Source organism: Microchirus variegatus, assembly GCF_963457635.1.
Source record: "Microchirus variegatus genome assembly, chromosome: 16".
Lineage (NCBI taxonomy): Eukaryota > Metazoa > Chordata > Actinopteri > Pleuronectiformes > Soleidae > Microchirus > Microchirus variegatus.
In genome coordinates, this window is record NC_139817.1 from 6,822,028 (window position 1) to 6,849,518 (window position 27,491).

The 27,491-nt window shown below is 40.7% G+C and overlaps 1 protein-coding gene across 3 annotated transcripts; it reads right to left on the minus strand.

Annotated features, from left to right (window-relative positions):
• Window positions 1–27,027, minus strand: glsb (glutaminase b). Of its 3 annotated transcripts, XM_083902426.1 has the most exons (18): window positions 26,642–27,027; window positions 22,825–22,918; window positions 22,613–22,734; window positions 21,736–21,865; window positions 19,639–19,718; window positions 18,385–18,548; window positions 16,702–16,760; window positions 13,429–13,461; window positions 12,715–12,773; window positions 12,142–12,208; window positions 11,528–11,578; window positions 10,822–10,998; window positions 10,549–10,680; window positions 10,071–10,163; window positions 2,266–2,327; window positions 1,472–1,548; window positions 1,203–1,266; window positions 1–1,106 (listed from the first exon to the last, which is right to left on the minus strand). In XM_083902426.1, exons 1-18 carry the CDS (start codon window positions 26,947–26,949, stop codon window positions 959–961), a joined length of 1,920 nt encoding a protein of 639 aa, XP_083758552.1. In that variant the 5' UTR covers window positions 26,950–27,027; the 3' UTR covers window positions 1–958. The 3 variants fall into 3 exon arrangements, with proteins under 3 accessions (XP_083758552.1, XP_083758554.1, XP_083758553.1); XM_083902428.1 differs by lacking the exons at window positions 1–1,106; window positions 1,203–1,266; window positions 1,472–1,548; window positions 2,266–2,327 and adding an exon at window positions 3,435–5,452; XM_083902427.1 differs by lacking the exons at window positions 1–1,106; window positions 1,203–1,266; window positions 1,472–1,548; window positions 2,266–2,327 and adding an exon at window positions 3,435–9,013.
• Window positions 27,028–27,491: the final 464 nt, after the last annotated feature.

The window sequence follows — 27,491 nt, forward strand, 5'->3', positions numbered from 1 at the left end:
ATATTAGTTAGAATTCAGAGGAAAAAAAGAATTCCGACTTTTCCCCTCAGAATTATGGGATTAAAGTCAGAATTCTGAGTGGAAAAAAGTAGAATTCTAGAATTAAAGAAAAAATGGAATTCTGAGATAAAAAAGTGGACTTCTGAGATTAAAGAAAAGCGGAATTCTGAGATTAAAGTCAGACTTTAATTTGGCCCTAATGCTCTTCTGTAATTTTGTCACCCAAAATTTTACTTTTCTTTTTTAGCGACGACTGTTACAATTCCTCAAAATCCAGCCAATGAAAAACCCATAGTCATCCGTCGACCTCTACTTTGTTTACGTTTACACAAACAGAGACACGCCATAATTTATACCCATAATTTACACACACGCACGCACGCACACACCTTACTATCTTACAAAACTAGAACATTTAATTTTACCTTTATATTAGCAGGTAGAGAGGGGAATAATGAACTAACGTGTTTACAGTACTGACAGTAGGTTAAATATATATCCTGTAAACATCTGCATCATCGTAGATAATCCAGGGGCCTCAAACTCAAATGACCTGGGGAGCCAATGAACTAACCTGAATAAAATAAATCCGTTGTTCGTGTTATTTATCGAACAATCGACCTGTCAAATTAGCGTTTGGCTACAGTCTTCTATATTAGCACTTTTTAATTTATAAAGTCTGTCTCCATCTTAAATAAATAAACTTTAAACTTCTGTACATTCAGTAGTTCACAGAAAAAAAATGTATGCATAATTTATGGTGCAAAATTAATGTAGAAATGACAAAAAAGACAGATGGCCGCAATCTGGGAAAAAGAGCCGTGATTGAAACAGCCAGAGAAAGTAAGAGCCCACCAGGTGAGTGAGGGAGGGGATGAAAAAACATTATTATTATTATTATTATTGTGATTTGAAATGAGTGACAAAGTGAGTCCAGCAGCAGCAGCAGTGAGCGGGTCTACAGCAGACTGTCCAGGCTCGTCTCACCGCTGCTCTTCTCATCAGTACCAGCAGGGGGACAGTGTCCGGCGTAGTAGTTCTGCAGGAACGCGATCACGTCCTGGTGGCCAAAGTGCACCGCTTCATCCAGGGGCGTGTTTCCCCATCTGCACACAGGAAACAAGTGATATACTTATATTATAATAATAGTAATAATATTTTCATCAGTGATTCATCTATTCACATTTAAGAAGCCGACTCACCTGTCTCTGGGAAACGGGTTCACCTTACAACCCTCCAGCAGGAAGCGAACCACCTCTGTGTGTCCTGAATGAGGAGCAGACGGAGACGGAGACACGTGAGTGGACATGAAAATGTTTCTCCTTATTGCGTTTCACGACTTCGATCATCTGTAGCCGAGCTGGGTTCGACTCGTTTCCTTGTGAAACGTGACAGACTCTCCCACAGAGTGAGCCATTTTAAGCATTTCCTGTAATATAATCTCCTGTGGAAATTTTCAAACACTCGTCACCTTCAGCTGCTGCCACATGGAGCGCTGTCCTGCTGTCGTAGTCCCTCTGCTCCATGTCCATGGAGGACAGTGCAAACCTACACACAAAGGTGATGCCATTAATGGACAATGTCATCATTATTAACCTTCACATGTTAAATTTGCTGCTTCATTTCGAGTCTTAACCTTCAAGTCTTGAGTCTTAACCTTCAAGTCTCGAGACGAGTCTTAACCTTCAAGTCTCGAGTCTTAACCTTCAAGTCTCGAGACGAGTCTTAACCTTCAAGTCTCGAGTCGAGTCTTAACCTTCAAGTCTCGAGTCGAGTCTTAACCTTCAAGTCTCGAGTCTTAACCTTCAAGTCTCGAGACGAGTCTTAACCTTCAAGTCTCGAGTCGAGTCTTAACCTTCAAGTCTCGAGTCGAGTCTTAACCTTCAAGTCTCGAGTCTTAACCTTCAAGTCTCGAGACGAGTCTTAACCTTCAAGTCTCGAGTCGAGTCTTAACCTTCAAGTCTCGAGTCGAGTCTCAACCTTCAAGTCTCGAGTCTTAACCTTCAAGTCTCGAGTCTTAACCTTCAAGTCTCGAGTCGAGTCTTAACCTTCAAGATTCGAGTCTTAACCTTCAAGTCTCGAGTCTTAATCTTCGAGTCTTAACCTTCAAGTCTCGAGTCTTAACCTTCAAGTCTCGAGTCTTAATCTTCGAGTCTTAACCTTCAAGTCTCGAGTCTTAACCTTGAATACAGAATTAACTCTTCAGTGTCTTAAGAGATAACATGAAGTGCTGAGGTGAGAGTGTGACGTGTCGTTTCAGCTCACCTCCTCAGGGCGGACACGTCTCCTGTGTAGGCAGCGAACAGCAGGTTGATCACAGACTTGACCTGTGAGTAGACATGAGTGAACACACAGACACAGAGACAGAGAGAGAGGACATTTGCACTTGGACCACAATCATCAACCTGTTCACTGAAATCGTCATCATCAGCAGCAGCAGAAACAATATCCAAACTCATCGGAGGAAAAAATGAGACAAATACTTCCCCATCTCTCTATTAATTCAAAGGACATCCGTCTGTCCATCTGTCCATCAGGCTTCACATTCGGCAGGTGACTCACTAAGGGTGTCCAGTGTCCACTTTGGAAGGTGTTTGGACGAGACGAAATGCGACAGATATGATCGATCAACGAGAAGATTCCCGTCTCGTCTCACGTGGAGACATGAACGGGAGACGGACTGTCCTCTGATCTGCAGGTGGGTTACTGCGATATCATAAACTCTACCGATATACCGATGCTGAACTGCGAGACGCACACGTTTGAGATGAACGACAGGATAACGTGACGGTTCGTGAAGACGGAAAAGGCCAACATCGGTCAACACTTACCATCGCACAGGAGCGAGTCAGCTGTTTTGAGCTAAACTGGAAAGATTTCCGATCTGACAGACAGAAACTAAAGTCACATGTGCAAGTCTGGAGTCTTAACCTTCAAGTCTCGAGCCGAGTCTTGACCTTCAAATCTCGAGCCTTAACCTTCAAGTCAACGTTGCGATTCAAGCTGTAATTTACGTTACTCAGTAATTACGAAATGTTCAATGTTTATCCATCTTTAAATGCGAGTAACCGACTACTAATCGCAACATTGTTTAACAGAGTGAGTCCTAAAGTGAAAGGTCATTAAGGTCATTAAGGTCATATTGTTTTTCGAATTAAATTTAAATTGCTGTAAAAATATGTACGAGGGATTTAAAAAGTCTCTGGAGCCCTCTGTTGGTCATACTGTACTCAAGTGTTAACTTCATTTAAATTCTGAATTATTTAAGTTGAAGGATAACGAACTCTCCTCTAAATTCTTTGACCCTGGTAAATAAAAATTGCGATTCAATAGCCAGGAGAGCATGACGATGTTTAAAAACAAGCGTGAAAGGTGGTGGTTGTTGTTGTTGTTGTGGCCACAGAGGACGACATGTTACATACCAGTGTTTTCTTTATTGGACTTTAAACTGTACATCACCGTCACACGTCTGCAGGTTCATCACAGCCATAAATAGACGCGACGCGAGTGTCTCCGACGACATTTACATACAGAATTATATAAAACGTGTGGACAGAGAAAACAAATCAAATGAAAAAACAGAAAGGTTTGTCAATCACATCATGAGCTTGGAACTGTATGGTTATTCTTCTCCACTGCCTATTTTCCTTTACATCCCAAAATGGCAATAAAAGCCGCGTTTAAAATTGGAATAAAACAGAACCTTACAGTTCCAAGGTCGCCATATTTCAAATGTATATGTCACAGAAAAAGAAACGTATGTCCATGAATCAACAAATCAACAAAAATGAAGACGTGTGACAGGAAATCAAACTTAAAAGTGATTACATTGGATATAAAAAAAATAGGGCTGCAAAAATTAATCGATTTCCTGTTTTTTTTAATCCATTTAACGAAGAAATCATTAAAATCGTCATTTTGATGCACATTTCTACCAAATTTTATGCACAAAACAACCACCAGATTAAACCATTATGAGAATAATTGTGAGTTGCAGCCCTAGATTTAAAAAAATAAATCAGCATCAGCGACATAAAAATCATACAAGAATGCGCATGCATGGAGAAAAAAAATTCAGACAGAAATATAAAACAAAACATTACAAACAAGAGCATAATGTGGGGATTTCAATGGAAATGAAACTTTAAAAAAAAGAGAAAGAAATTCAGTTTGATTGCAGAACAATAATCACATTTTGAGGAACAAGTCAAGTGTGAACGTCAAGTAACAGTGCAGCTCATTGACCCAAGTAACCAAGTAACAGCAGGTTTTGATTGGGGATTCCCGAACAGGTGAGACGCGACTACTATTGGCCGAGACGTCGTCTCACGTCACCGTTGGTCTGGTCCCGAGTCTTTAAGACACGCGAGCTGGGGGGGGGGGGTTATTGACATGACCTCTCGTGATCACGTGTGAGGTAAAACTGAACAAATGCTGATTAGTTTGTGCTGCTGCGACACATCGACTTTGTTTTCATGAAGAAAATATATATATATTATACACACATGAGTGTCGCTGCGTTTAGAGAACATACCATGACCGGTATAACTGTTGAGATTACATAATCCTTAGGATTTTAGCTCCCGACGCCGGTTCACGGTGTGAGAGAATGTTTGAGCCTGTAGAGCCTCCAGCAGCTGAGCTCCAAAACAAACGCCATTTTGACAGGAAATGGCACTTTTCCACATATGCATTGTCTCTTCACCACCTGTTTTCACACAAAGGGGTGAAAAAACCCCATCTCTATGTCTAGATCGTTAGCTGAACAAATGGAATGCTCCATATTACATATGTTTAGCATTAGCATGGTTTACCAGCTAGCTACTGTAATACATGTTGATTTAATAGCTGCTAGCTGAACGTTAACACCATAAATCTCATCAAAACCAACTTGGGGTTCAAATAGTTCAGGTTTCTAGTAATCATCTGTGATGTCATGCAGGGGGCGTGGCCTATATAGCCCTGCCGTAAGCCGTGTGCTAGCATGTGCGATTGAGGAATTTGACTGTATTTGTACAACAAATCTGACCGTTTTAGTCAAAGATTATGAGATTATTAAAAGATTCAAGTCTTCAATTCCTGTTAATTTTCCACGGACAATTTCAAATTTTGCAACCTCGGCTCAGAATACAGTAAAGCTTTACATACATTGCACTATGACTGCAAACCTGGACGCCAACTTCAGCGTCGTTAAATACTAACAATGACAAAAATTTTGTTTATTTTAAGTGCTCTTATTGCTACGTGCAAGTAAAATGGGGGAAAGTTTATCACAATGTTGATCTATGTCGTAACGCTGCAGGTCTGGAACCATGTCCACTCCGTTTATTCTCCATGGAGTCTCGTCAGGTTTGGTGATATTTTTGACTGGATATTTGAAGCCAGCACTGGTGCCGCTCATTTCCCCCAAGGAGCTTTTCCTGCCAACATGGCGTCCGGAGCTCTACAGGACCTAATGGTGAGGAAGAAGATCCATGGATTGAACGAGTCAATAATCCAACTCAACTTATCGTATAGTGAGGAAAACACTGCTGCAGTAAGACAAAGACTTTTTCAATGCTTTGTGCATCGTAACAAATAAAGAGTCCATGACATAAAAGGACTTAAAACAACATGGATAATGATGGAGGGGCTTGAAGCTCAAGTCAAACACCACACACCTGTTCAGTTTCAACACTGAATGAAAGACAAACAAATCAAAACACCGCTCCCCCACCTGTACAATCACCTGATTTCTGTTTCCTGCTATGAGACGACGATAAGAATATGGAACGTTTGAAGTGTAATGCTCACAACACAACTGTCCGCTACGCTGCTGCTATTCGCGTGCAAAACCCGAGAAGGATTCACGCGCCGGCGTCCGTGTATAGTCAAACGTTAAAACAATATGGCATATTTATGGAAGGTAGTGGTAACACACCGACTCGGAAAAGTAACACTGAGAAGTTTCAAAAACAATACTGGGTGCATGTCCTGCCCTGAACACAGTTGACGCTGCCATACACACCCACACACACAAACACTCGTATTTATATCTTAGTGAGGACACGGCTCAAAAAAGCCTTTTCAAATTGTGGGTCACAGACCAAAAATGTCCCGGCAAAGATATATCTTTTTTTAAATTCTGGACCTCACAAAGCTATAAAAACAATTCCACACATACACAGCCGTGTATCCTTTATAATCTGCCTATAAAATACATACATGTATACATTTTCTGTGGCCACACTATAAAGATACCTTTGAGGTATAAACATGTTCTTAGCATTATAACAAAAGAAGCCACACTTCTTGAGTATAACAGTCTATAAAAGTCCTTTCAACCCTTTAACCCACTGAATACATCGATCCCCTTCACCCATATTGCAACTGCACTGCCCATTTTTAACACTCATGCAACCTGAAGGCCCTTTGTTTATATACGTTATTTTGTTAATTGGGAAATAGCCACGATTATTCGCCTTACATAGACAAATTGTCCCCTTTATATCATGTGGATGTATGATTGTGGCATCATAAAAATTAAAATGTATTCTAATTTTCGGCACCGAGAGGGAGTAAGTGACATGACGCAAACAATAACAATAAAAAAAAGACTCCATGTCATTGGTAATCCGTGACATATGCCTGGTTGTGTTTTCCCGCCAAAATAAATCTAATGAATAAAAATTTTTTTTTTTTAAATATTGCATATTATGCGTTAATTTTTGTGTTAAAATTATAAAATTATGAATTTCATTACCTCCTGAATCAGGAGCCAGGTCAGCTCTACAGAATCCACCATTCTGTGCCTCCGTGTTTTTACAGTTGCCCACAAATGGACAAACTAAACAGCTTTTGGTGTTTTGATGCTAACTCAAGGCTACGCAACGATTCTCCATCACATTTGGAAGTTCTAGGCGAGAGGTACGTTTAAAAAGATCAGGAGTGATGTTGATTTAAATAAAAAGGTTTTTAAATGGAGTGTAAATGTCTTGCACTTTTTTTTTTTTATAAAGGTTGCATGAGGAGGTTTAAGGTTACGCAAAAGTAGTGAGGGGTGTGGCTTGTGTTGGGAGCCAATCTGGGGTGACGCTGGGTAAGGGGGCTTGTTATATTTGAATATAAGAGCTACATGGCTCTGACTGAGGCGTTCCTGTTCCAGCACAGTGCAAACATGCCTCGATGGTTTTGGAATGCAGCCAAGACGAGGCCTGCAGTCAAGAGATCATCGGTGACCTGAGGGCACAGCAAAAAAAAAAAAAAACGAACAAAAACACCTCACTTATCTTCTGTGTAACGCTTAGTGTAGTCAGAAATACATGGACACACATTTTTCAGCACGACGTCATCGAGCCTGTGCCTCCTGAGAATGAGGACAATCGAGTCAAGCAAGTCTCCACGAGGAGCCTCAAATCACGGCTCCCTCTCATTTTTACTGCTTCTGCTGAACGAAAACACCCACCTCATCAAAACAAACCAAAAAAATAACCCAAGCATCCATATATCCATCTATACCGAGGCACCTGGATTTCAAAGTTACACTATTTAATATTTTACTATTAAAACGGACTCCGGCACATTGATGTGTGCAAAATTTGCTCTTATAAAAAAAGAAAATAATCTCCTGCAACTCTTTTTGCATATGAACTGGTTTGCATGTACGCATCTCAGTGGCAGGGGTCATGTCAGTCTGAGGGTGGAAAGATTAAAGTGACAGTGACTCAAGAAGGTTTTCAGGTTGGTTTTTTTGGTGTCATTAATTAACGATAGCGTTGCGTCGTCATTCGGCCGTCCGAGCTCTATATAAGATATTTCGGTAATTCAAACGGGACGCGATACAACCGATTTGCCTAGCATTTGGTGGAAAATAATATATCATTAGCCTAAAAGCATAATCGCCCAAGTAATTTTTTGGTAACTTTACCAATGTGCTTGCTTAAAAATGTGTTTTCCGAAAACGTTCAAATATGACTTAGGCAACTATGCTATTAGGATAACGATATTAAAAAATTAATTCCCTACAGAAGAGCGTTATTTTTTTTTTTTTTTTTAACGAGAAACTAAGCAAAAGCTTTGCTCTTACATTCACAACTAAGCCACGCGCTAACGATATTCTTCTTTGATGCAAACGTTGAGGTGAAACAATTAATCGTCAACTATTTTGATAATCGGTTCGATTTCTGATCGTTTTAGCTTCGTAAAACTGAATCATTTTGGTTTGTGGACAAAATAAAGACATTCGAGAACGTCGTCATTTCCAGGTTTGACAAACACCGATCAACGTGTTTTGGTTTTTTTTCATTTTCAGGACCAAACCATTAATCGAGACAATGATCTACAGATTAATCGATTACGAAAATAATCGTTGGTCGCAGCTCTAGTTTACATCAGTAGTCCAAAAAACACACATCGTCCTCTTTGATCACATACATCACAGTTGACGCACTGATCCGTTAAGTCTTTAAGCCTGAGTGTGAGCTACATTACGCGTTTGAGGTCGGTCTGAGGGTCACACACACTCTTTGTTTTTTCCTTTTTGTTAATTAAAATAGAATTCAACAATTCCAACCGAATTGCCAAAATTCTCTATATTCACACACTAAGGCAACAAAGCAGGTGGCTACGGGTTTTCATGTGCAACCCAGAGAGGAGAATGAAAAGCAGTAACAAAACACACAAAAACAAAATAAAACTTCCCCCAGTCCATCCACACAGTAACTGCTTCACAAGCAATAAATAATCCTCTACAGTTATTTTCATATATAAATATTTAAGGGCAAGGAAAGATGGCGGTGTTGGTGGTGGTGTTGGGGAGAGAGATGAGGCGAGGTGGAGGTGTGGGTGTGGGTGGGGGGGTGAGCTGGGTAAGAAGGGGGCTCCTGTTTCACTCGCTGACATTGTCCATCCTATAGACTACAGTGGTGGAGCTGTCCTGGTTCGACTCAGTGGGTGAAATCTTTTTCCAAAGAGGGGCGGACAGAGCGAGCTCTTGTTGGAGGCTCTCATAATCCATGGGTCCGACGCAGAGTTGCTGTTCGACACGGATAACAAATTAGTCTCACGGTTTCCCGTATTCAGCCAGTGTACTTTTGATGGGGTTAGTGGACACATAAATCTGTCAACGTCAGAACCAAAACATATCTAGTGGCACTTTTCCATTATGTCGTACTATAGTAGAGCAGATTAGCAAAAAAAAAAATGGAAATAAGCACCGACATTTGACTGAATGTTCCTCTTGGGTCATTTTGAAATATCCAATTAGTCATGTAAATTTCAAAATGGCAGCCATTTCAACATTTTGAAATTTACGTGGCTAATGGGATTTTTCCAAACAATGACCCAAGCGGTACATTCAGTCAAATCTTGGTGCTTCTTTCCACTTGTGAAAGATTATCCTGAAAAAATGCAATAATCTGCTATACTACGAGCACTATGTAGCTCGACTCAACTCGTTTTTTTTTGCATTAGCGTTAGCGATAGCACCTGGTGCCAAGACATGAAAGATTAATCTAAAAAGTAGACCGGGCCAATATTATTTATCAATAATCAGCACTGGCCAGTTATAATTAATTAATTAATTGCCAATATTTAAAATTGGACATACTTGTTCTCAGAAACTTAAAATTCTGCCTTTTAATTGAAGGTTTTTTTTGATGACCTGTCTCAAGTATTAAACTATATTAATTTATACATCTTTTTTTTAATTTATTTTTTTTATTATTAAATACTGTACATATTTATTTATTCTTTTAAAGAAAGTTGACTAAATGTACGAGCAAAAATATAAATAATACGGCCATAGGCTGCCGTAATTCATACGAAAAATCAGCATTTGGCATAGAAAATATAGGTAAGTCTCTTAAAAACACTGTAAGGATGTCCACAAGACTAACAATAGAGATGTTCTGTTTTTTTCTTTAGTCGGTATATGAGGTGGTGAAATATGGAGCTACATTTATATTACAGCCACACCTAAAAAAAAACAGCAGTCAGCAAGATATCACCAACATTCTTGGTGAAGGCATGTCGACGTAATTTCTTTGGCCCCGCCCCCCCTCCCTTCACAACAAAGTGAAGTTTGTCCTTACCCGCTGCTCCCCTCCTTCCCTGCGAGGATCGTACTTCTTTGCAAAGTGCCTCAGGTTGTCGTAGTTGTGGAAGTTGAAAAGCTCCACGAGATCCTGAAATGAGAAGATATTTAAAAGACATTTGTTTGGCATCTTTCTTTAAAAGGGAGGATTTTAAGAAGCAAAATCACATCAAAAATTAACTATTTTTTCTTGAAGCCATTGTGTATTTGAGATATTTCCATGAACCGAGTTTAAAATGCAAAAACAATTCAAAAGCTGCTTTCAAACGCGCAGTGAAGTCCAGACACGCATGGATCTGGAAAGATTGCCTGAAGGGGCTGCGAGCGAGAGCTAAAAAGGTTGCTCTAGATACGCACTGGGGCGTTTACTGTCAGTTTACTACAAAAAAATCTCTTGATTGACAGTGACACAGTATTCTTAATAAAGTTTTGTACATTAAGTCGTTTCTGCTCTCCTGTTACATGACACCACGTACCGTGCAGAACTGTATCCCTCTCACAGAGTTGCCCAGCTTGTCAAGCGGAGGCGACCAGCACATAATACCCATCACGTTTGGCACGACCAACAGGATTCCCCCCGACACTCCTGACTTGGCAGGCAGACCGACCTGCAGAGCAGAGCAGACGTGATGTGTCATCGGCGTGGTAGCAACATGGTGCCAACAAAAGAAAACCAGCAACAATTAACGCAATTAGCCGGGATTAGCGCTCGTTTGCCGCCCTGCGCAGCTGCGTCACCCTCTACTCACGTGGAAAGCAAACTGTCCCGAGAAGTCGTACATGCCGCACGAGTGCATCAGACTCAGCGTGTTCCTCACGGCCTCGGGGCTCAGCACACGCTCGCCCGTGATTGGGCAGATGCCGCCGTTAGCGAGAGTGGCTGCCATGACGCTGGCGCTCTCGCAGGTCACTTCGATGGAGCAAAGCTGGAAAGGACACAAACACACACAATTCGCATTATTTCATTATCTACCACTTTAATCTCCACCAGAGGGTCGCGGGGGTGCTGTGCCTATCTCAGCTGACATTGGGCGAACATTATTTTTAATCTGGTCAATGTCTTGACTATATTTTCTATTCATTTTGCAACGCTTTTGATGAATAACAGCGTGACTTTTAATGGAAAACACACAAAAAATTATATATATATATATATATATATTGTATAGGTGACCCCAAACTTTTGAACGGTAGTGTACAGCTAGATGTGCAGCTTCTTAATTTACCACTGCATGGTTAAGAAGCTATAGATAATAGCATAAACGGTGGTAAAGATTCAAAAAAATAAACAACAGAATGGGAGAAAAGAGACTAAAATGTGGCTAAAATTAGTTAAGAAGCTGAAACAGGATCTCTGTGACTCGACGCTAAAGATCCATATTGAAAGCAGAGCAGCGACAAAGCAGGAAACCCGATATTCAGCCGTTTGTGAGAAATGTCAGTGTCCGGACTCACTTGAAAGTACAAGTCCAGCACGGATGTCATGTCTGTCCCCTCAGGAAAACACTGCAGAGACACAAGTGTGGAAAAAACACAGAGAAACAAAAGGTGAACACAGAGTACAGGACATTTATCAACTACATTCCCATGCTGCTGCTGCTGCTGCTGTTAGAGCTCGAGATAACCACATTTTTTTCTGTTAAGGATCATCTGCATTGTGAGAGATACGGATGCCTGCTTTTCTTTCCACTTAAGATAAAGGCAAACTCTAAAGTTACTACTGGATTATGTCACATAATATCTTGAGCCCACATAAGATCAGTGCAAACAGTCAGCAGCTTCATTGAAAATATGTAGAATGTAACTTGAACCATCTCTATTTATAGCAGTCTTCTACCAGCCCAACTCAGACACTGGTTTATTTGAAACGTTTTAGCGAATAAAACAAGATCTCTGACATCATCAGCTGCTCTTAGTGGTTCCTAAATCGCAGCTGAAGCTCAGACAGGATCAGGCTTTTCGCTGCCGCTAAAATGTGGAATGGACTGCCGTTACACATTGGACAAAAAAAATCTTGTTTCGCTCTCAAGCAGAAATGTCAGCAATGATTCACGTCTCAAAGTTCAAACCTTCTTTTCTTTCAGGTAGTAGCCGATGGCAAAGTTCCTGTCTCCTGACTCACGCTCGGACTGGAATCTGACACACAAAAGAGAAAAAAAAAAAGATTTTCCTTTACACAGAGGAAGCTGTGTGTGTGATGGAACTCCATTCTCCACCCACGCGTGTGTGTGTCTGTGTACAATACACTCGTGATATCATGTGATCGCCGCGGCGAACCAGCAACATGAGTCTTTTTCCACACGTGTTCTTATGCTTATGGTGTCATCATAAGTCACGCATGCACAAGTGACCTTTAAAGCACAAACACACACTCACTCGCACAGAACAAGAACTACTGCTGCCGTGTGGCCTCTTGGGTTCAAAACTGCACACATTACACCACGCGCCCCGAGTGTTCTCCGATTTCATTCGCTCGCGTCGCAGAGTCGGTTAATATTTTGTGGCTTAGTGGAGTCGCTTGAGAAGGAAACGGAAAAGAGTCTGAAGCTTAAATGAAGTTGATCAGTGGTGGAGTGGAAGGAGGGTCCAAATATAATTACACACAGGCCAGAGTTTGACACCATTGATGTAGGGGAACTTACGTGGCGTTGCTGAAACCCACATACTCGTTTCCTGCCATATCCTTCAGATAGTTCATGATCTGGAGGGAAAGGAGAGGAAGGGATACGAGTTACAACAGTGTCCAACAGTTGCACAAGGGTTTTCTAATGATCCAATAGCATTCTAACGCGATTAGCAAACACAATGTACCATGAGAACACTGGAAATGGGCCTCTATAGACCTATGTACATATTCCATTAAAAACCAGACTTGATGATTAATTTAATGTTATATTCATTAAAAAAAGTGCTTTCCCTTCAAAAATAAGGACATTTCTAAGTGACGCCAAACTTTTGAACGGTAGCGTATAATCTAAAGGATCAGATATGCTCAGTCTGTTTTAGAGCTTGAATTTGTCATTTCTTGAGATGGTTTTCCTGCCCAAGGTCCAGAGTGGGGCTGCAACTAACCTTATACTACCTCTATTATAACATGAATTAAGAAATTTCCTACATAAGTTGTTAATACATGCTTAATATTTACTACTAAAGAGCTATTATGTAACTTTGTAAGCACCTAGTTAATGCTGAATATGTGCTCCCTAATCTAAAGGGTCACCGATTGCTTTAATCACCATGTCACTCGTAAGTTCACGGCTGCTACGGTGACAAGAAACTGTACCCTGAATAGTTCTGTTCATCACACATCCCTTTCACAGAGAATAAATTATGTATATTTGACGTCTTATACTCACATAGTCAAATTTCTCCGCAGTGCTTGTACTTTGCTGTGGAGAGAACAAAAAGAAGAAGTTATTAGTTTCCTTCGTTTGCATTTAAGAGATGTTTGCAGAGGTACAAGTACAGCATCATTAAAAAATAATAATAATAATTAAACACTACAATGAGAATAAGTTCTACTGACAAATTAAACTAGAGAATTAGAAGATGTAAATAGATTTTATTTCAAATAAAAACCACAAGCTTTGCCATGAATTACACAGGTAAAAAAATATTAATATGATTGGCTTGCAGGTAGGTTACAAAAGGAGGACATCTTTTTGGTAGCGAGAGGGAGATTTTAGTAGACATGTGTGCTATCAGTTTAGCCGGTTGAAGAAAAACATGTCTCACCATTATGTCTCAATTATTTGATATATGTACAGTACATACATTGAATATGACTGCACAAAAATGTGGCCGTATGGAGGCAAGTTTGTATTATGGGTTACCATAATGCAGGTGTGCATATATGGGCAAACACAAGTCACCCGTGCAAAGACTGTTGGCCCAAACAATGAGGGAGGGAGGGGGAAAACGAGGAAGGAATAGTCTTCCTCTGAGAATAACAGCTTGTAGCTCTGTAAACATTATCACAAGCTAGATGATGCTGCCTTATTTAACCACACAGTAAAACACAGCAAAAAGGAAAAATGGACACGCATGCACATTTTCAGTGCTATAGCATTAGATTCAGAAATACTCTATTTGCAAATGGGTTTTAACTTTACACAAAAAAGGCGTATGGTTCATGTATGACTGACGTACATTTCAGGCTGTACACTTTTCTGTGCAGGAGAGGAAAAAATATATAAAAAAGAAGTGACTGATGGAGGTGTTAAAGAGTCACTAGAATGGGATTTCTACTGAGCTTGATTGGAGGAGAAAGAGAGAAGAGGTAGTATCGGGGGGGAAAGGGGGGAGGGGGAGGAGAGAGTACGAAGAGACAGATATGGAAAAGGAAGAAAAAATTACCAACGTCATTTGACCTGCAGCAGCAGTCATTATTTCCCACAGTTCCTAAGTCTGGAAAATATGCAACAACATACACAAACAGCAACAACATGTAGCCTTCAAGCACCATGAAACAACAGTTTGGGGGGCAAGCCATCCATCCCATAGGTTTCCCCCCCATCAAGGTCAAAGCTAACCAGGCAACTTGACCAATAGCTTCACATTAGTACTTCAGTTAGAGAAAAAAAAACTGGTATGGATTATTGGGGGCCGACGCTGACATTAATTAGATAACCCGTGTATATATAGACTGCACGTACACATACATTAAAAAAAACACAAATACAACCAAAATACTGTATAAACAAGCATTCTTGGCATTTGTAAACATATTTTTTTAATGAAAAAGACACTATAATTTGCATTGTGTAAAACAGCACAAACACACATACCTACAGTATATGTCGGTGAATAATAAAACCTATGCACATAATAACTCCACATGCTGCGTAATAAATCTGTCTCGACTTATAATAATAATAATAATAAAGGGTGGAGGATCTTCTTTTACTGTGTGGTGTTTCAGATATGTACACAGGATAAAACAATTAGCAAATAGAGACTATCTTTAATACTGTGGGAATTAATAACTAACACTCCCGTCTTAGCCAGGAATATTAGTTTAGTATTCACGTCTTAATCCAACCTCCTTTCTTCTTCTGAGTCAAAGCAAATAAGAATGTTTGAACTACTGACGAACTCTCGTACCATTGGCTGTGTGCGATAAATAATTTAATACAGAGTGTTTTCACAAAATTCTGACAAGTACAGGAGCTGTAAATCCTGGAGGGGATATTCTGTACAGCCATTTAATAGCTTTCAGCAGTTGTGTGCAGAAAAAAAGTTGTCTCATAGCAGAATTAGTCTGTTCCAATCTGCAAAAAAATGCCTCATGTTTCACTCTGCTTCATAATGCTGTATATACACACACACACGAGGAACACTGTGTAAAGTGTAACTCAGAGAGAATGTATGAAGTATTTTTAGAGCTGAAACAATTAATCGATTACAAAATGAATTGTCAACTAGGGATACACCGATCCACTTTTTTTCATCTGTCGATACTGATACTATTCCGATATGGATGCCCCGTTTGCTTTAATATTATTATAATCATTATTGTTGATTTTCTATAAGGCTTTAATAAACTCCTTTATAGAGTCAAGTATGATACGTCTCACTAAGACACGCCTGCGTTCAGGAAATCCATTCCACTTTTTGCAGCCAGCTAGCAGAGCAGTCAGGGAATCACTTGTGGAGACATTTCAGCAGACGACATTAAAGCACAGACGGATCTGTGAATTATGGATCAGGCCCATCCTTGTCGTCAACCATTTTGATAATCGATTCATTAGTTTTAAGCTTTTTTGATGATTAAAACAAGATTTCTGATTGTTTTAGATTCTTTAACGTGAACATTTTCTTTGCTCCACATAACAAAGAAATCATTAAAAGTGAATTATTTTGCTTTGTGTGGACAAAAGACATTCAAGAACATTGTCCAGGTTGACAAACACTGATCAACTGTGACACAATAATAGGAGCGCGTGTGTGTGAGTGTGTGTGGTCTAATAACTCTAGATCAAGGATAAAAATGTTGACCTCAGCATCCATAAAGAGCTTAAAAACCTGACATTTCCAGCAGAGACCCACATCAACAGAGCGGGCACTTTACAGATTAATTATTTTATTTCCATCGCTCTGGTGGAGCGATGAGATGGAGAGAGAATAATCAGGTGGGGTTTGATTGGATTTCCAATTCACTTTTGCTGGTGTATGTTGTGGTGTGCACCTGCGTTTGACTTGCCCTCTGTCTGGGTTATTCTCAGCAGGAACAATAACAATGTGTGCCTGAGAGCAGCTAAGTACTCTTCAGGAAGGGATTATTCACCACAACGAGACACATGGCCGTGGACGACAGTAAACTTAAGGTAATGACCTAGAAATGGTTCCAGGTGTGTCATAAAAATGTGGACATGCTCAGAGCTCTGTGCTGATAATCTAAGTCCAGTAAGTTTCCTTTTAAATCAAACTTGAGTGGGTTAATTACGCTTATCTGCAAGCTTTGTGTGGTGTTAACCTCCATTCTTATCTGCTCAATAAAAACAGCTCAGTGACACCAACCATTACAGGAATTCATCAAGTTTTTCAGCGGAAATGACACACACAAGACTGGACGTTAAAAATAAAAACACACACACGGGAGGGAAAAAGTGAAGTGATTCTGCTTTTACCTCTATCAGTGAAGTGCAAACGATAGCGCCGGCGTTCACCATGGGATTATGGGGCTTATCTGCAAAACAACAACAACTCGATGAGCGTACTGTGTGGAATCGTCTATTCACTGATCAAACGGTATCAATAAAAACACTTACAGAGCACATGCTGAACCAAGATATGACAGATCATAACATCAGATTTCTGGAATGCTTTTATGACATTAGATTTTGTATGTGTAATTTGTTCTCCAGCAAGGTTGGGTTCAGGTTGCACTAGTTTCTCCAGGTGTGACAGGGTGGATGGCAGCAGACTCAAATAAGGGCCGTCAACTGACAGTCGTTCAAATAATTAACGCATGTTAAATTGTAAATTAATCGCATTCTATTCGTTGTAAATTCACCCTGAATGGATATTTTTCAGGTTCTATGGCCAATGTGAAACCAACTTCACAATGCACTCTTTTCATTTACTACACTGGACAAACCTGATGATAAGATACTGAACAACGCCCCCATTTCATGCCAACATTTCTTCTGGGAGCCTGAGACATTGTTTCATATCAAAATATCCCATTAACACATTCGGTTAAAGCCACCAACTACATTTACTGTAATGTGGAAGGCCAGCGTCTGACTCATTCACAGCTCATTAACAGCCCTAACCCTCGGTCACTGACGACAGAGCTAGAATGCCAATGAGCACAAATGAGTCACTAAAGCCTCTGCAATAAAATCGGAACCACTGTATCACTGTCACTATCCTCTGTGGTGCCTTCTTCTGATTTCAGAAGGCACTGATTTCTGGTGCATTTGCATTTGGCTTAGTCACAGGAATGAGAGAGAGAGGAAAAAAAACCCCTCAGGCAATAGGAAAGTAATCTGGTGCACACTAAGCAGGTAACCTGTCATTTTAAAAAATAATTTGTATAACGGCATATACAAAAGTAGGCAGAGAGTAAAACTTCTACACACACAGTTACTGTATGATTCCATTCCATTCGTTGTTCACACAGATGTTGAAACTTTTCTTTCACAATTCTCTCTTTGACCTCATTACCGACAACGTTATTGTGTAAAAAAAAAGGGAAACACTGCCTTCCTTAGCATGGTAAACTCCCTGTTGACAACACACTTACATCATCAGGTCATGGAGCGGAAAGAAAAGAGTGCATGAGCTCATTTTTCAGGGGAAGACGTACAATACCGTTCAAAAGCTTGGGGTCACTTAGAAATGTCCTTATTTCTTAAGGTAAAGCATGTTTTTTCAATGAATATAACATTAAATGAATCAGAAATACACTCTATACATTGTTAATGTGGTAAACGACTATTCTAGCTGCAAACGTCTGGTTTTTAATGGAATATAGGTGTATAGGGGCCCATTTCCAGTGTTCTAATGGCACATTGTGTTTGCTAATAATGTTAGAAGGCTATTGGATGATTAGAAAACCTTTGTGCAATGATGTTAGCACAGCTGAAAACAGTTTTGCTGGTTCTTTGACGAAAGGGCAACATTCTTATTTTGAATAAAAATCATTATTTCTAATCCATGTCTTGACTATATTTTATACTCATTTTGCAACTCTTTTGATGAATAAAAGGTGTGACTTTTAATGGAAAACACCCAAACATTGCATAGGTGAACCCAAACTTGTGAACGGTCGTGTAAAAGAGAGAAAGAAAGCTGTGACGACTCACCGTCATCATCCAGGAAGAGCTTATTAAAGCGCAGGCCACTGGGCTCCTTTCCAATGAAACTGTGCACGTACTCCGTGCCATGGTCATGGATTGCAACGGCATACTTCAGAGGCTTGACACACGACTGCAGACAGAAAGGGACCTTGGTGTCTCCTACTGTGTGTCTATGAAAGGAAAAAAAAAAAGAAGATAAGTTATCTTCAGAGGCGAAGCAGCGGTCTTAAACAAGTCAGAGTGAGGACACCGGTGTCAGTTCTCTCACAGAGAAAACAGGACTTCAAACCAACTTCAGTGAGGGAGCATCACAGCATGATAACGAAACTACAGTGTTTGTTCTGTACAGCCGTTATCTTTATGACTTCCTCTTGTTACGCAAACATAACAATCCTGAACACAATTTGCAGCTAGCTATCAGGAGGACAGGCCGATCCAAACACCTACCTGCGGACATTCGTACACAACACTTGAATGTTTATACACAAATTGGGGCAATTTTGTAAACTGATAAATCCTGAAGGGAGTGCAATCAACAATAATTAATTAATCATAATAGGTGACTTCGCTCGGCCTATTTACACCACTGTGTTTTTACGTTAGTGTTTTTAATGGTGTTACTTTAAGGGCTCAATATTTTGTCAGGTGGTACTACTGATAAAAAGTATGAGAACCACTGGTGTAAGTCGTTAATTGTTGCTTGCAGGTGATGTCGATGGACACGTTTCTGGAAAACTTTCGCATTCAAGCAAACATTCAAAGACTAAGGAAAAGGATTAGAGCAACACAGGAAAACATTTTTTGAGTTCTGACTTAAAACTCAGAATTCTGAGAATAAAGTCGGAACATTTTTTTCCTGTGTGGCCCTAATCCTCTTCCGTCAAACACTTTCAAAGACTTAGTTGTGTCTCCATGTTTTCTCCCTATAAGCAGAACCATATTTGGCTAACGTGAGTTTCAGTGTGTGATTCATGGGTTTTTGGGAAGTCAAATACTCAATAATGTGAATTTCCAACAGCAATATTATACATTATAATGCCCACCTCTAAAACTTTAATGTCTTGCAATCATTTAAAACATAAGACATTAACTGAATATTTGCTTTGTTACGCCATATTTTTATGTATTCACTGTCAATGTGGTATGGCTTTGTTACGCCATATATTTTATGTATTCACTGTCAATGTGGTAAGTTCAGTGGGTTCAAAGTGACACAAAATTAAAAAAAAGAGATTATTTTTGCACTCAAATATTTCTCACCTCTGTCCGTCAACTGTGCAAAGAGACACAGCCCACAGGTCGGGGCTGAATTTGGCGAGCTGGGGAATGTAGTCCGCCACCTGAAAGAGAGGTCATCCGCCTGTTAGCGCTGAGCCACAGTGAGCAGTTTACCTGATACCGCTGACATCTGACAAGACTCGGGTTTCAGTGAAAACTTGATGCCAACACAAAACACAATAACAAGGACTGACAAGAAGTCAGTAAGGCTTCGTCTTAAGATTAGTAAAAGGGAAAAAAGCCACCATCAGAACAATAAATGGCTAATTAAATCCAGAGGAAGGCGATACTGTGACATTAAAAGATGCCATGAAACACCACCCCCAACCAAACGACCAACCAACCAGAGGAGGCAAAGGCAGACATAAGGAATACGACAGAGGCAGTAATGCAACATTACACATGCTATCTGCCATTAAACACCAGTAGTAGTTATAAATGACTAAATCAAGAGGAAGGCAGTAATGCAGCTTCTTCTTTGGTATTTTACAGCAGAGGACATTCACAATATCACATTACTGCCTCCTTATGCATCTATATCCCTGTTGCATTACTGCAGTACAACACCACCTCATTCCAACCAACCCGATACTCGTATCATAGGAGCTACGGTTTACTTTGGGTCCTTCATTCCTGCACAGCCAGTGCATGTAGGATGAAGATAATTGGTTGTTTTCCTGTGTCAACAAAAACAACCAAAAAAAAAAGTAGCGTATGGATAAACACTTGATATTTTTGGCATGGGTTGAGCGTTACTGTACAGTAATGACAACAGAGGACTCGCTGAGTAATCATGGGTTGGAACGTCGTGGCCTCTAGCTTTCATTATTTGTTTGCTGTTTTTCCTACTTCTTCTTCAGTGATTAAACAATTTTGGAGCAAAACACCTACTAACGCACACATGGGCAACATTCAGACTCAGGCCTGGATGGAGCTCATGAGTATAGCCTTTGAAAGGAAATTACCCCCAAAATAAATAAAAGGTGGCAGCAGCAGCGGCAGCGGCGGCAGCAGCATTTTGTACATAAGGAAGCTTAGACACGTGTGCCTATATTGGCAAGCAGCAGCAGTTTGATCAGTAAGCAATTATAAAAGGACACTATCTGTGCAGTCGTATATAATTAAAAGGTCCAGTGTGTAAGAATTAATGACATCTAACAGTGAGAATGCACCATGGAGTACTCCTCAGGAAACGACAGTGGCCTTTGCATACCAGATAGGATGCAAACACCCTTTCAAAACACAATTCCCCTCTTCCACTCTCTCTGCAGCCTCCTCATCTTTCTTCTGCATTGCCTTGTGTCATTGCCTGGTGTCATTGCCTGAGGTGAATACTTTGATGATTGGACACATGCGAATAATTTGCACGGGGAAAAAAAAACCCCGCTGTGCACACGCCTTAAGGCTTTGTTTTAAATCATCCATATGGCTGGTATATTAAATCTCTGCCTCACACACTGGACCTTTAACACATAGATTGCTCTGTCGTGACATTAAAAGCAACTTGACTTTCTTTTAAAGGGGCCACAGAGGGTGTTATATTACCGTCTACAACAACATATTTGCAGCACACATTGTTTAAACTCAAGGAGTCTTTTTTCCTGCTCTCCACTGAAGGCTCTTTCATTTATAGACTTAGTTACACATTACACTAGCTTCTTACATTTATAAATGTCACTGTTCAATGTGCAATTGAAGGTCTGCTGGGGATTAAAAATGCAATGTCATAATTCCCGGCCTTTATTTATGTCAATACGGCCCTGTGCAGCAAAAATGTTGCTCAGCCCTGACCTAGAAATGAAATGACTCACCGCACAGAGAATCCTGCATCAATATGCAAAAATGACACCCAGGCTCTCTGCTGCTGGGAACACTAATATGAGACTTTTAGCACGGCCCATTTCTGGCTTTGTCCTTTAGCTCGTGCTAGCTTCGATTCTGAATAAGTAACCTTTGATACCAGACAGGCACAACAGACCGATGGTGATGAATGGACTAAATAATACTAATGATGCACAGGCAGAGAGAAAGGAGAATAGAAGGAAAAAGAAAAAAAGAGTGATGGATCTAAGGACACACCTGTCCTTCCGAGAGATTTTTGGCAGTTTCATACAGCTCATCAATATGGGAGGTGAAGGACTGGAAGTCTGGGATGACGAACTTCTTGCGGAAGGCCTGAGTGAGCAGGACAATGTTGCTCTGGACACACCTGATGAACAAAACCACAAACAGCATGCTCAAACATTGCCACTGCATGCGCTTCAACCAAAAGTTTGCCAACCAAGTTTGGGAAAAACCTTCAAGTGTGACAAACTTCCGTGAATGCTCAAGAGACGGATGATGACGACGCTTCGTCAGAAATTGATCATTTAAATTCATCTATTTAGTGATGAATGATCATTTCCACACCACCAACTGTTGTCAGTGTCTCTGACATTTACAGGATAAAAAACAGTTATCCCTATGACAACGTTTCTTAGCTTTACTTCCTGCTGAAAAAAAGGGGACTTTGCGTCCATATTTGGCCTGAGGACATCTTGGGATTCCCCAGGAAGGAAATTATTGCAGAAGGACAAGAATAAAGAATGTCCTGATTAGCTGCTGCAACCACGACCCAACCCCACACGGGCAAAAGAATAGTTGAAGGAATCACTAATAAATCTGATCTCACGTTAAATACATGATATTTAATGAGCTTCATGTCATATTTCTATTTTTAAAAAATGCTTATCTGCTGTTTGATGGATATTTTTTTGTTTTGCATTTATGCAATACGCAAATTTATACATTCAAATATGTTTAAATTTGCTAATTTAAAAAAAATATATGGTCATCAAACTGCATAATACTTCAAGCTGAGGTGGAACATGTTTATGGGGAATGTGATTTCAAATCAAGCGACCATGATTGGAGATTAAAAAAAAAAACACACAAATCAAGAAAAGGCAAGACTTACTTTTTGAACTGCTGCCTGTCCAGAGTCATGCCATCTGGTGTGTTCTGTAGAGTTTCTTTCAGGGTTTCCATGCATTCTTTCAGCCGAGGATCTCCAGTGCGAAGCCCTGTGGTCTTAAGTGCCTGCAATAATCGAATTAAAAGAACAGAAGTAAATATAACAGCCATTACTTGCATAAAACCACAATGTGGCAATGAATCCGAAAAACTTACCGAGAGAAACTTGTGAGCGGTAATCGTCTCTTGGCCTTCTGCAACCGTGTAGAAGAGCAAATCCTCCAGACTTGGGAGGATGCCGGCATTTCTTCTTCATGGGCAGAGAAGTGACAGAGATCAGTAAAAGACAATGCACTTATAGAAATGTGACACTAAAACACAAAGAAGAAGAAGGGAAACATGGTATTAGCATCAACAAAAAAAGATTAGCAGGAAATTGTGCCAAGTTATTGTGAATTAAAGGAACCATTAGGCCACGGTAGCAGATGCCATGTTTATTGGTGATGACACTGACCTTTAGCATGAGCCTCAATTAAGCCTATTCCCACCTGTCTTGCCAGTGTAAACACAGCTTATCTGAAGTTAGACATGTCTTATCATGTGAGTGAGGTATTTCAGTGACACATGCTGGAAATCACATCATCACAAAAGAGGACAAAGTCTTCATTGTACATAAACAAAAATGTATGACTTCATGTTTCTCACTGGCTTTTGAACTTGCCGTTAGTGCTTTACACGGTGTCACAGCTTCCCTTTACAATACCTACAGTTTTCTCCAGTGTTTTGTGGAGTTAGGCATGTCCATATCCAAAGTATCACAGAAAAGGGAGCATGGAAACCCCGTTTTTAAAACGGGGATACACGTTCCTCTGTGCCATAAATTCAGCTGCGATTACATTACAGTGGTTTGAATGAACGACGTGGCCGGTGAAAAGTTTGGCAGCTGCGTCAGGGTGTCTGAGTTTGTCCAGAACTGAATTCCAGAAATTCTCTCGTCTTTACTCTGTCCAGCCATCTGTGGCGGTCGGATTAATAAAGCCAACAGCGCATTCAGTCCAAACGCCGTTCATGACGGAGCAGCAAGAGCGACAGAACGGCCAAGTGAATCACCAACTATTTTGACAATAATGAATGGATTTGAATGTCACGGTAAATGTGAATATTTTCCTGTCATTATAGAAATCATAATATCAAATAATGTAGAGATTAATCGATGATGGTAATTGCAGGCAATTACATGGATTTAAAGCCTCGTATTATACTGGTGGAGGTAAGAAAGCCAGGAAAATGCCTGTTCAATCCAATGCTTATTTGCAGCAGAAGCAGTAATCCATTGATTTACATTCATGGTTAATCCCGCAGTAATCTCAGTGTCCCATCTCAAAAGAAATGCCGGTAAAAGCCAATCTTGAAGTTACACGTGAGATTTATTGCTTCGTCACAAACTCAAAGATGGTACACGTGTGCTGCACGCTGACCACTTGAGCTTTTAAAACTGCAGGATTCCGTCTGCAGTTCCCTTCCTCCATCACCTTCCCCCCCCCTTCCTCCATCACCTCTGCTTGGTGCATCTGTTCCCCAGAGCAAACACTCTGCACAGAACCAAGGTAACAGAGCCTGAACATGAGCAAACAAACCAAGAGAAACTAAAATGCTGTCTGTCAAGCATGGCTAATTGAGAGCGAGCGTTGGTCGAGCATAAAACGGCACTCGCATGTAACAGCAGGTGCAGCCGCACACCACAGAGTCACAAGTCGACAACAATCCCACAAATCCAGGCAAAGGCTTACCTGTGCATTTGCATTTAAAGAATGTTTGCCAAATGGGCCTTAGACATGAATGCTTAATGCCGATGGCTCACGCCGTTTATTTGTGTTCCTGGAGTGTGTACTTTGTATTCGAATACGAGCAAAATGACCTTACTAGCATGTTGTGCTGCCACATGGTTCAGCATCGACATAAAGAGTAAATCTATTCTGTAATAAAGCTTCCCTCTGTGCCAGAAGACATTGAACCACGGTCATCATCACAACCTCATCCTAACACTTTGTTTACAGTTTCAGTGAATTATTCTCAGTGAGAGAACTTCATTTACCAGAATCCCTCATGAAAAGCCTCCTGCAGTATGATGAGGCAGATGAATGAATGAACACATTAACACAATCCTGGTGTCAGTTTGACCCACTTTCACGTTTGCACTTGTGACTCGTTTTGAGGGTCTAAAAACTACATGAACCGAGCACATTGGAGTGTTTAACCTGCACAAACACACCAGGTGTGGACGTCGCCTACGACACAATTTTCTCTGAATTTGTATGTTTAAAAATGTTCACAGGCAGATGGCTCTGTCCATTTGCCTCCAAGTCACTGCTCACAGAAAAAAACAAAGCACTTCAAGAGTTTCCTGGATGCAAGAAAAATCCTCCACTGACCTTCGGAAAATCTGAGCCTTTGCTTAAAAACTCTACTTTATCTGTGGGGAAGTTAGTACTGTCGTGTCAGAGAGTTGCGCTACAGAAAACATCCAAAAGGGAACGGACGCTCTGCCACAGGCAGATGACAACACTGAAAGAACACAGAATATAGCAGACAAACTGTGGACAGACAAACAACATATTTACATGCAACTTGAAAGTATGACTGGCCTCCACTTCAGGCAAGAAGTTAGCTTTGTTTACTCCTCAAGTTAAAACCTTCAGCTCATCGTAAATGGGTTTATGTTGCAATAACCCTAGAGACTTTTTCTCCTACTAGAGCTTTATCTGTGACTCAAGACCTGTGTTATAAATGAATCTTACAAATGAACATTGTAAGGCTTTGATGATAGGTTTTTCTATACATTTCCACTGTATATAGTAAAAATGTATGCTCAATTTCCTGAAATATTAGTGATGATCACAGCATGGGCTTCTTATTTAGCCCAACAAGTGGAAAAGGGTACATCTTAAGAACTGAAAGTGTTGACATATTTTTGCAGGAATTTATCCATAATGACCACCAGCTAAAAGGTTGTGTGCTTAAGTGAAAGTGTTCCATATCTCATCATCTTCCTTCTGTGGAGAGAGGCTATCAGAAGGTGGAAAACTACTGACTCTGAGGGGGGGAATCTGCCAATTTGCACACCGGCTTTACATAAGAGCAAGCCCATACCAGGGTCTACATATCTAAGTGATGACAATATCCTGTCTCTGTAAACTCACTTATCAGGATAGCCTTCAAAAACAAACACTGACATTACTGTAATCTTAAAGATAAACATCACTTCACTTATATTTTTCATTTATAGGCAGTTGGCTGAGGAGCAACAGAAATGACACATAAAAGAATATGTTGACATGCAATTTGGGGCTGCTACTAACAACTAATTTAATTAAGAAATTTTGGACTGGATTATTATTCAACTAATGTAATCTTTTATCCATAAAATGACACAAAATGGGACCAACCCTCAAGCTGAAATCACACCTTTAATTTAGTTGATTATACAACTGGATTACAACCTAATAACATTAATATAATACTAGTGTTTGATCAAACAGCAATCATTAGTGCTGAAGCCACGCACACATTCAAGGTGGATATTTCCACATTCTCTGAGCTGGAGGACACGGGCTGTCGTGGGCCCACAGCAGCGGGCAGATCAGGTTTCACGGACAGGGGGAGGTCACGACAGAAACCGCCAGAATCTGACCTCCAGACACGCATTTATCATTCTGATAAGAGCCATACTGTCATTACAGCAGTTGTAATTAGCTCGTCACTGACACTTGGTTTCATTTTGACCTTCTTCTACTATATTATACATGGAGTTAATATTTTCCTTTCACTTAATACCTGACCAGACAACAACACAAGTTTCACTTTCAGTTCAGTTCCCACGTTTTGTATTTATCTCCACAGAAACACATGGTTATCACACGTTTTAAGGCGTCGTACTAGCGAGTTCTTAGGAACGCGTGCTAGCTTAACATGTCAATGTGTGTGTGTTACGTTATTAAGAGCTAATTCACCAGCAAAAGTGCGTGAAACCTACTTCTCGCTTGCCGCCTCACTGGCTTTATCGTCCTTCTTGAGCTGCTCCTCCAGCTCCACGGCACCGTCCGTTTTCACGCAGTAGGAGCGGAACGGGGTGGCGCAGGGCGCGGCGCGCAGCAGCGGCGGCCGGTGCGGAGCGGCATGGAGGAACCGAGGAGCCTCAGCTCTCGCACCAGTGGCGGAGGCGGCGCCGAAGCGGCAGTGGCGGCTCGGCAACCAGCTCCTCTGTCTACAGGCGGGCAGCGGACGTTTGAGGGTAGCTTCAGTCAACTCCTTGAGCACTGTGGAGAACCGAAAGTGTAACATCTCAATCCTGTGGAGCAGTTTGAGAGAAAATGGTGGATCCACAGGTAAACGCGAGTGAACGTGAGAGACTGGTGGACACGACAATCACCACCTTGACAGACGAAGAGGCGATGACTCACGAGTGCCGACATCCGGAAATAAATAGCCGCGGGGACACGCCTACTGTGCCCTTATTGGTGCATAACCAGTGTGTAGTGTGACGTATAAGGCTTTCAGGTTGTCTATTGGACTGAGTTCATGTCAATCAATTCAACGTTTTTTTCTTAGCTCGTGAGGGGTTTGACAAGAGACTTCTGAATAAACGTATGGCGTCTTCTTCTTCTAACACTCATTCCCGGTAAGTTGTACACTGAGAGGTGAAATACTGCCCTCCAACGGAAAAACAAAACAGTCCTCCCACTGTCCGGTTCTTAAAGCCTTTCATTAGTTCTATAACGCCACTCGGTATGCAAGAAATACCTGCGTTTTTTTGCCTCCATTTTGCGCCGCCGTGACGTAGCTGTGACGTAGCTGTAAAGAGAGCGTCAACAGCCGCTTTCCAG

Coding starts and splice junctions, on each gene's coding strand:
- glsb (XM_083902426.1), bottom strand. CDS start 26,949: ATGTTACACTTTCGGTTCTCCACAGTGCTCAAGGAGTTGACTGAAGCT. Junction 12,209..12,714: donor GTGGGTTTCAGCAACGCCAC/GTAAGTTCCCCT, acceptor TTTGTGTGTCAG/ATTCCAGTCCGAGCGTGAGT. Junction 1,267..1,471: donor CCATGTGGCAGCAGCTGAAG/GTGACGAGTGTT, acceptor CTCCTCATTCAG/GACACACAGAGGTGGTTCGC.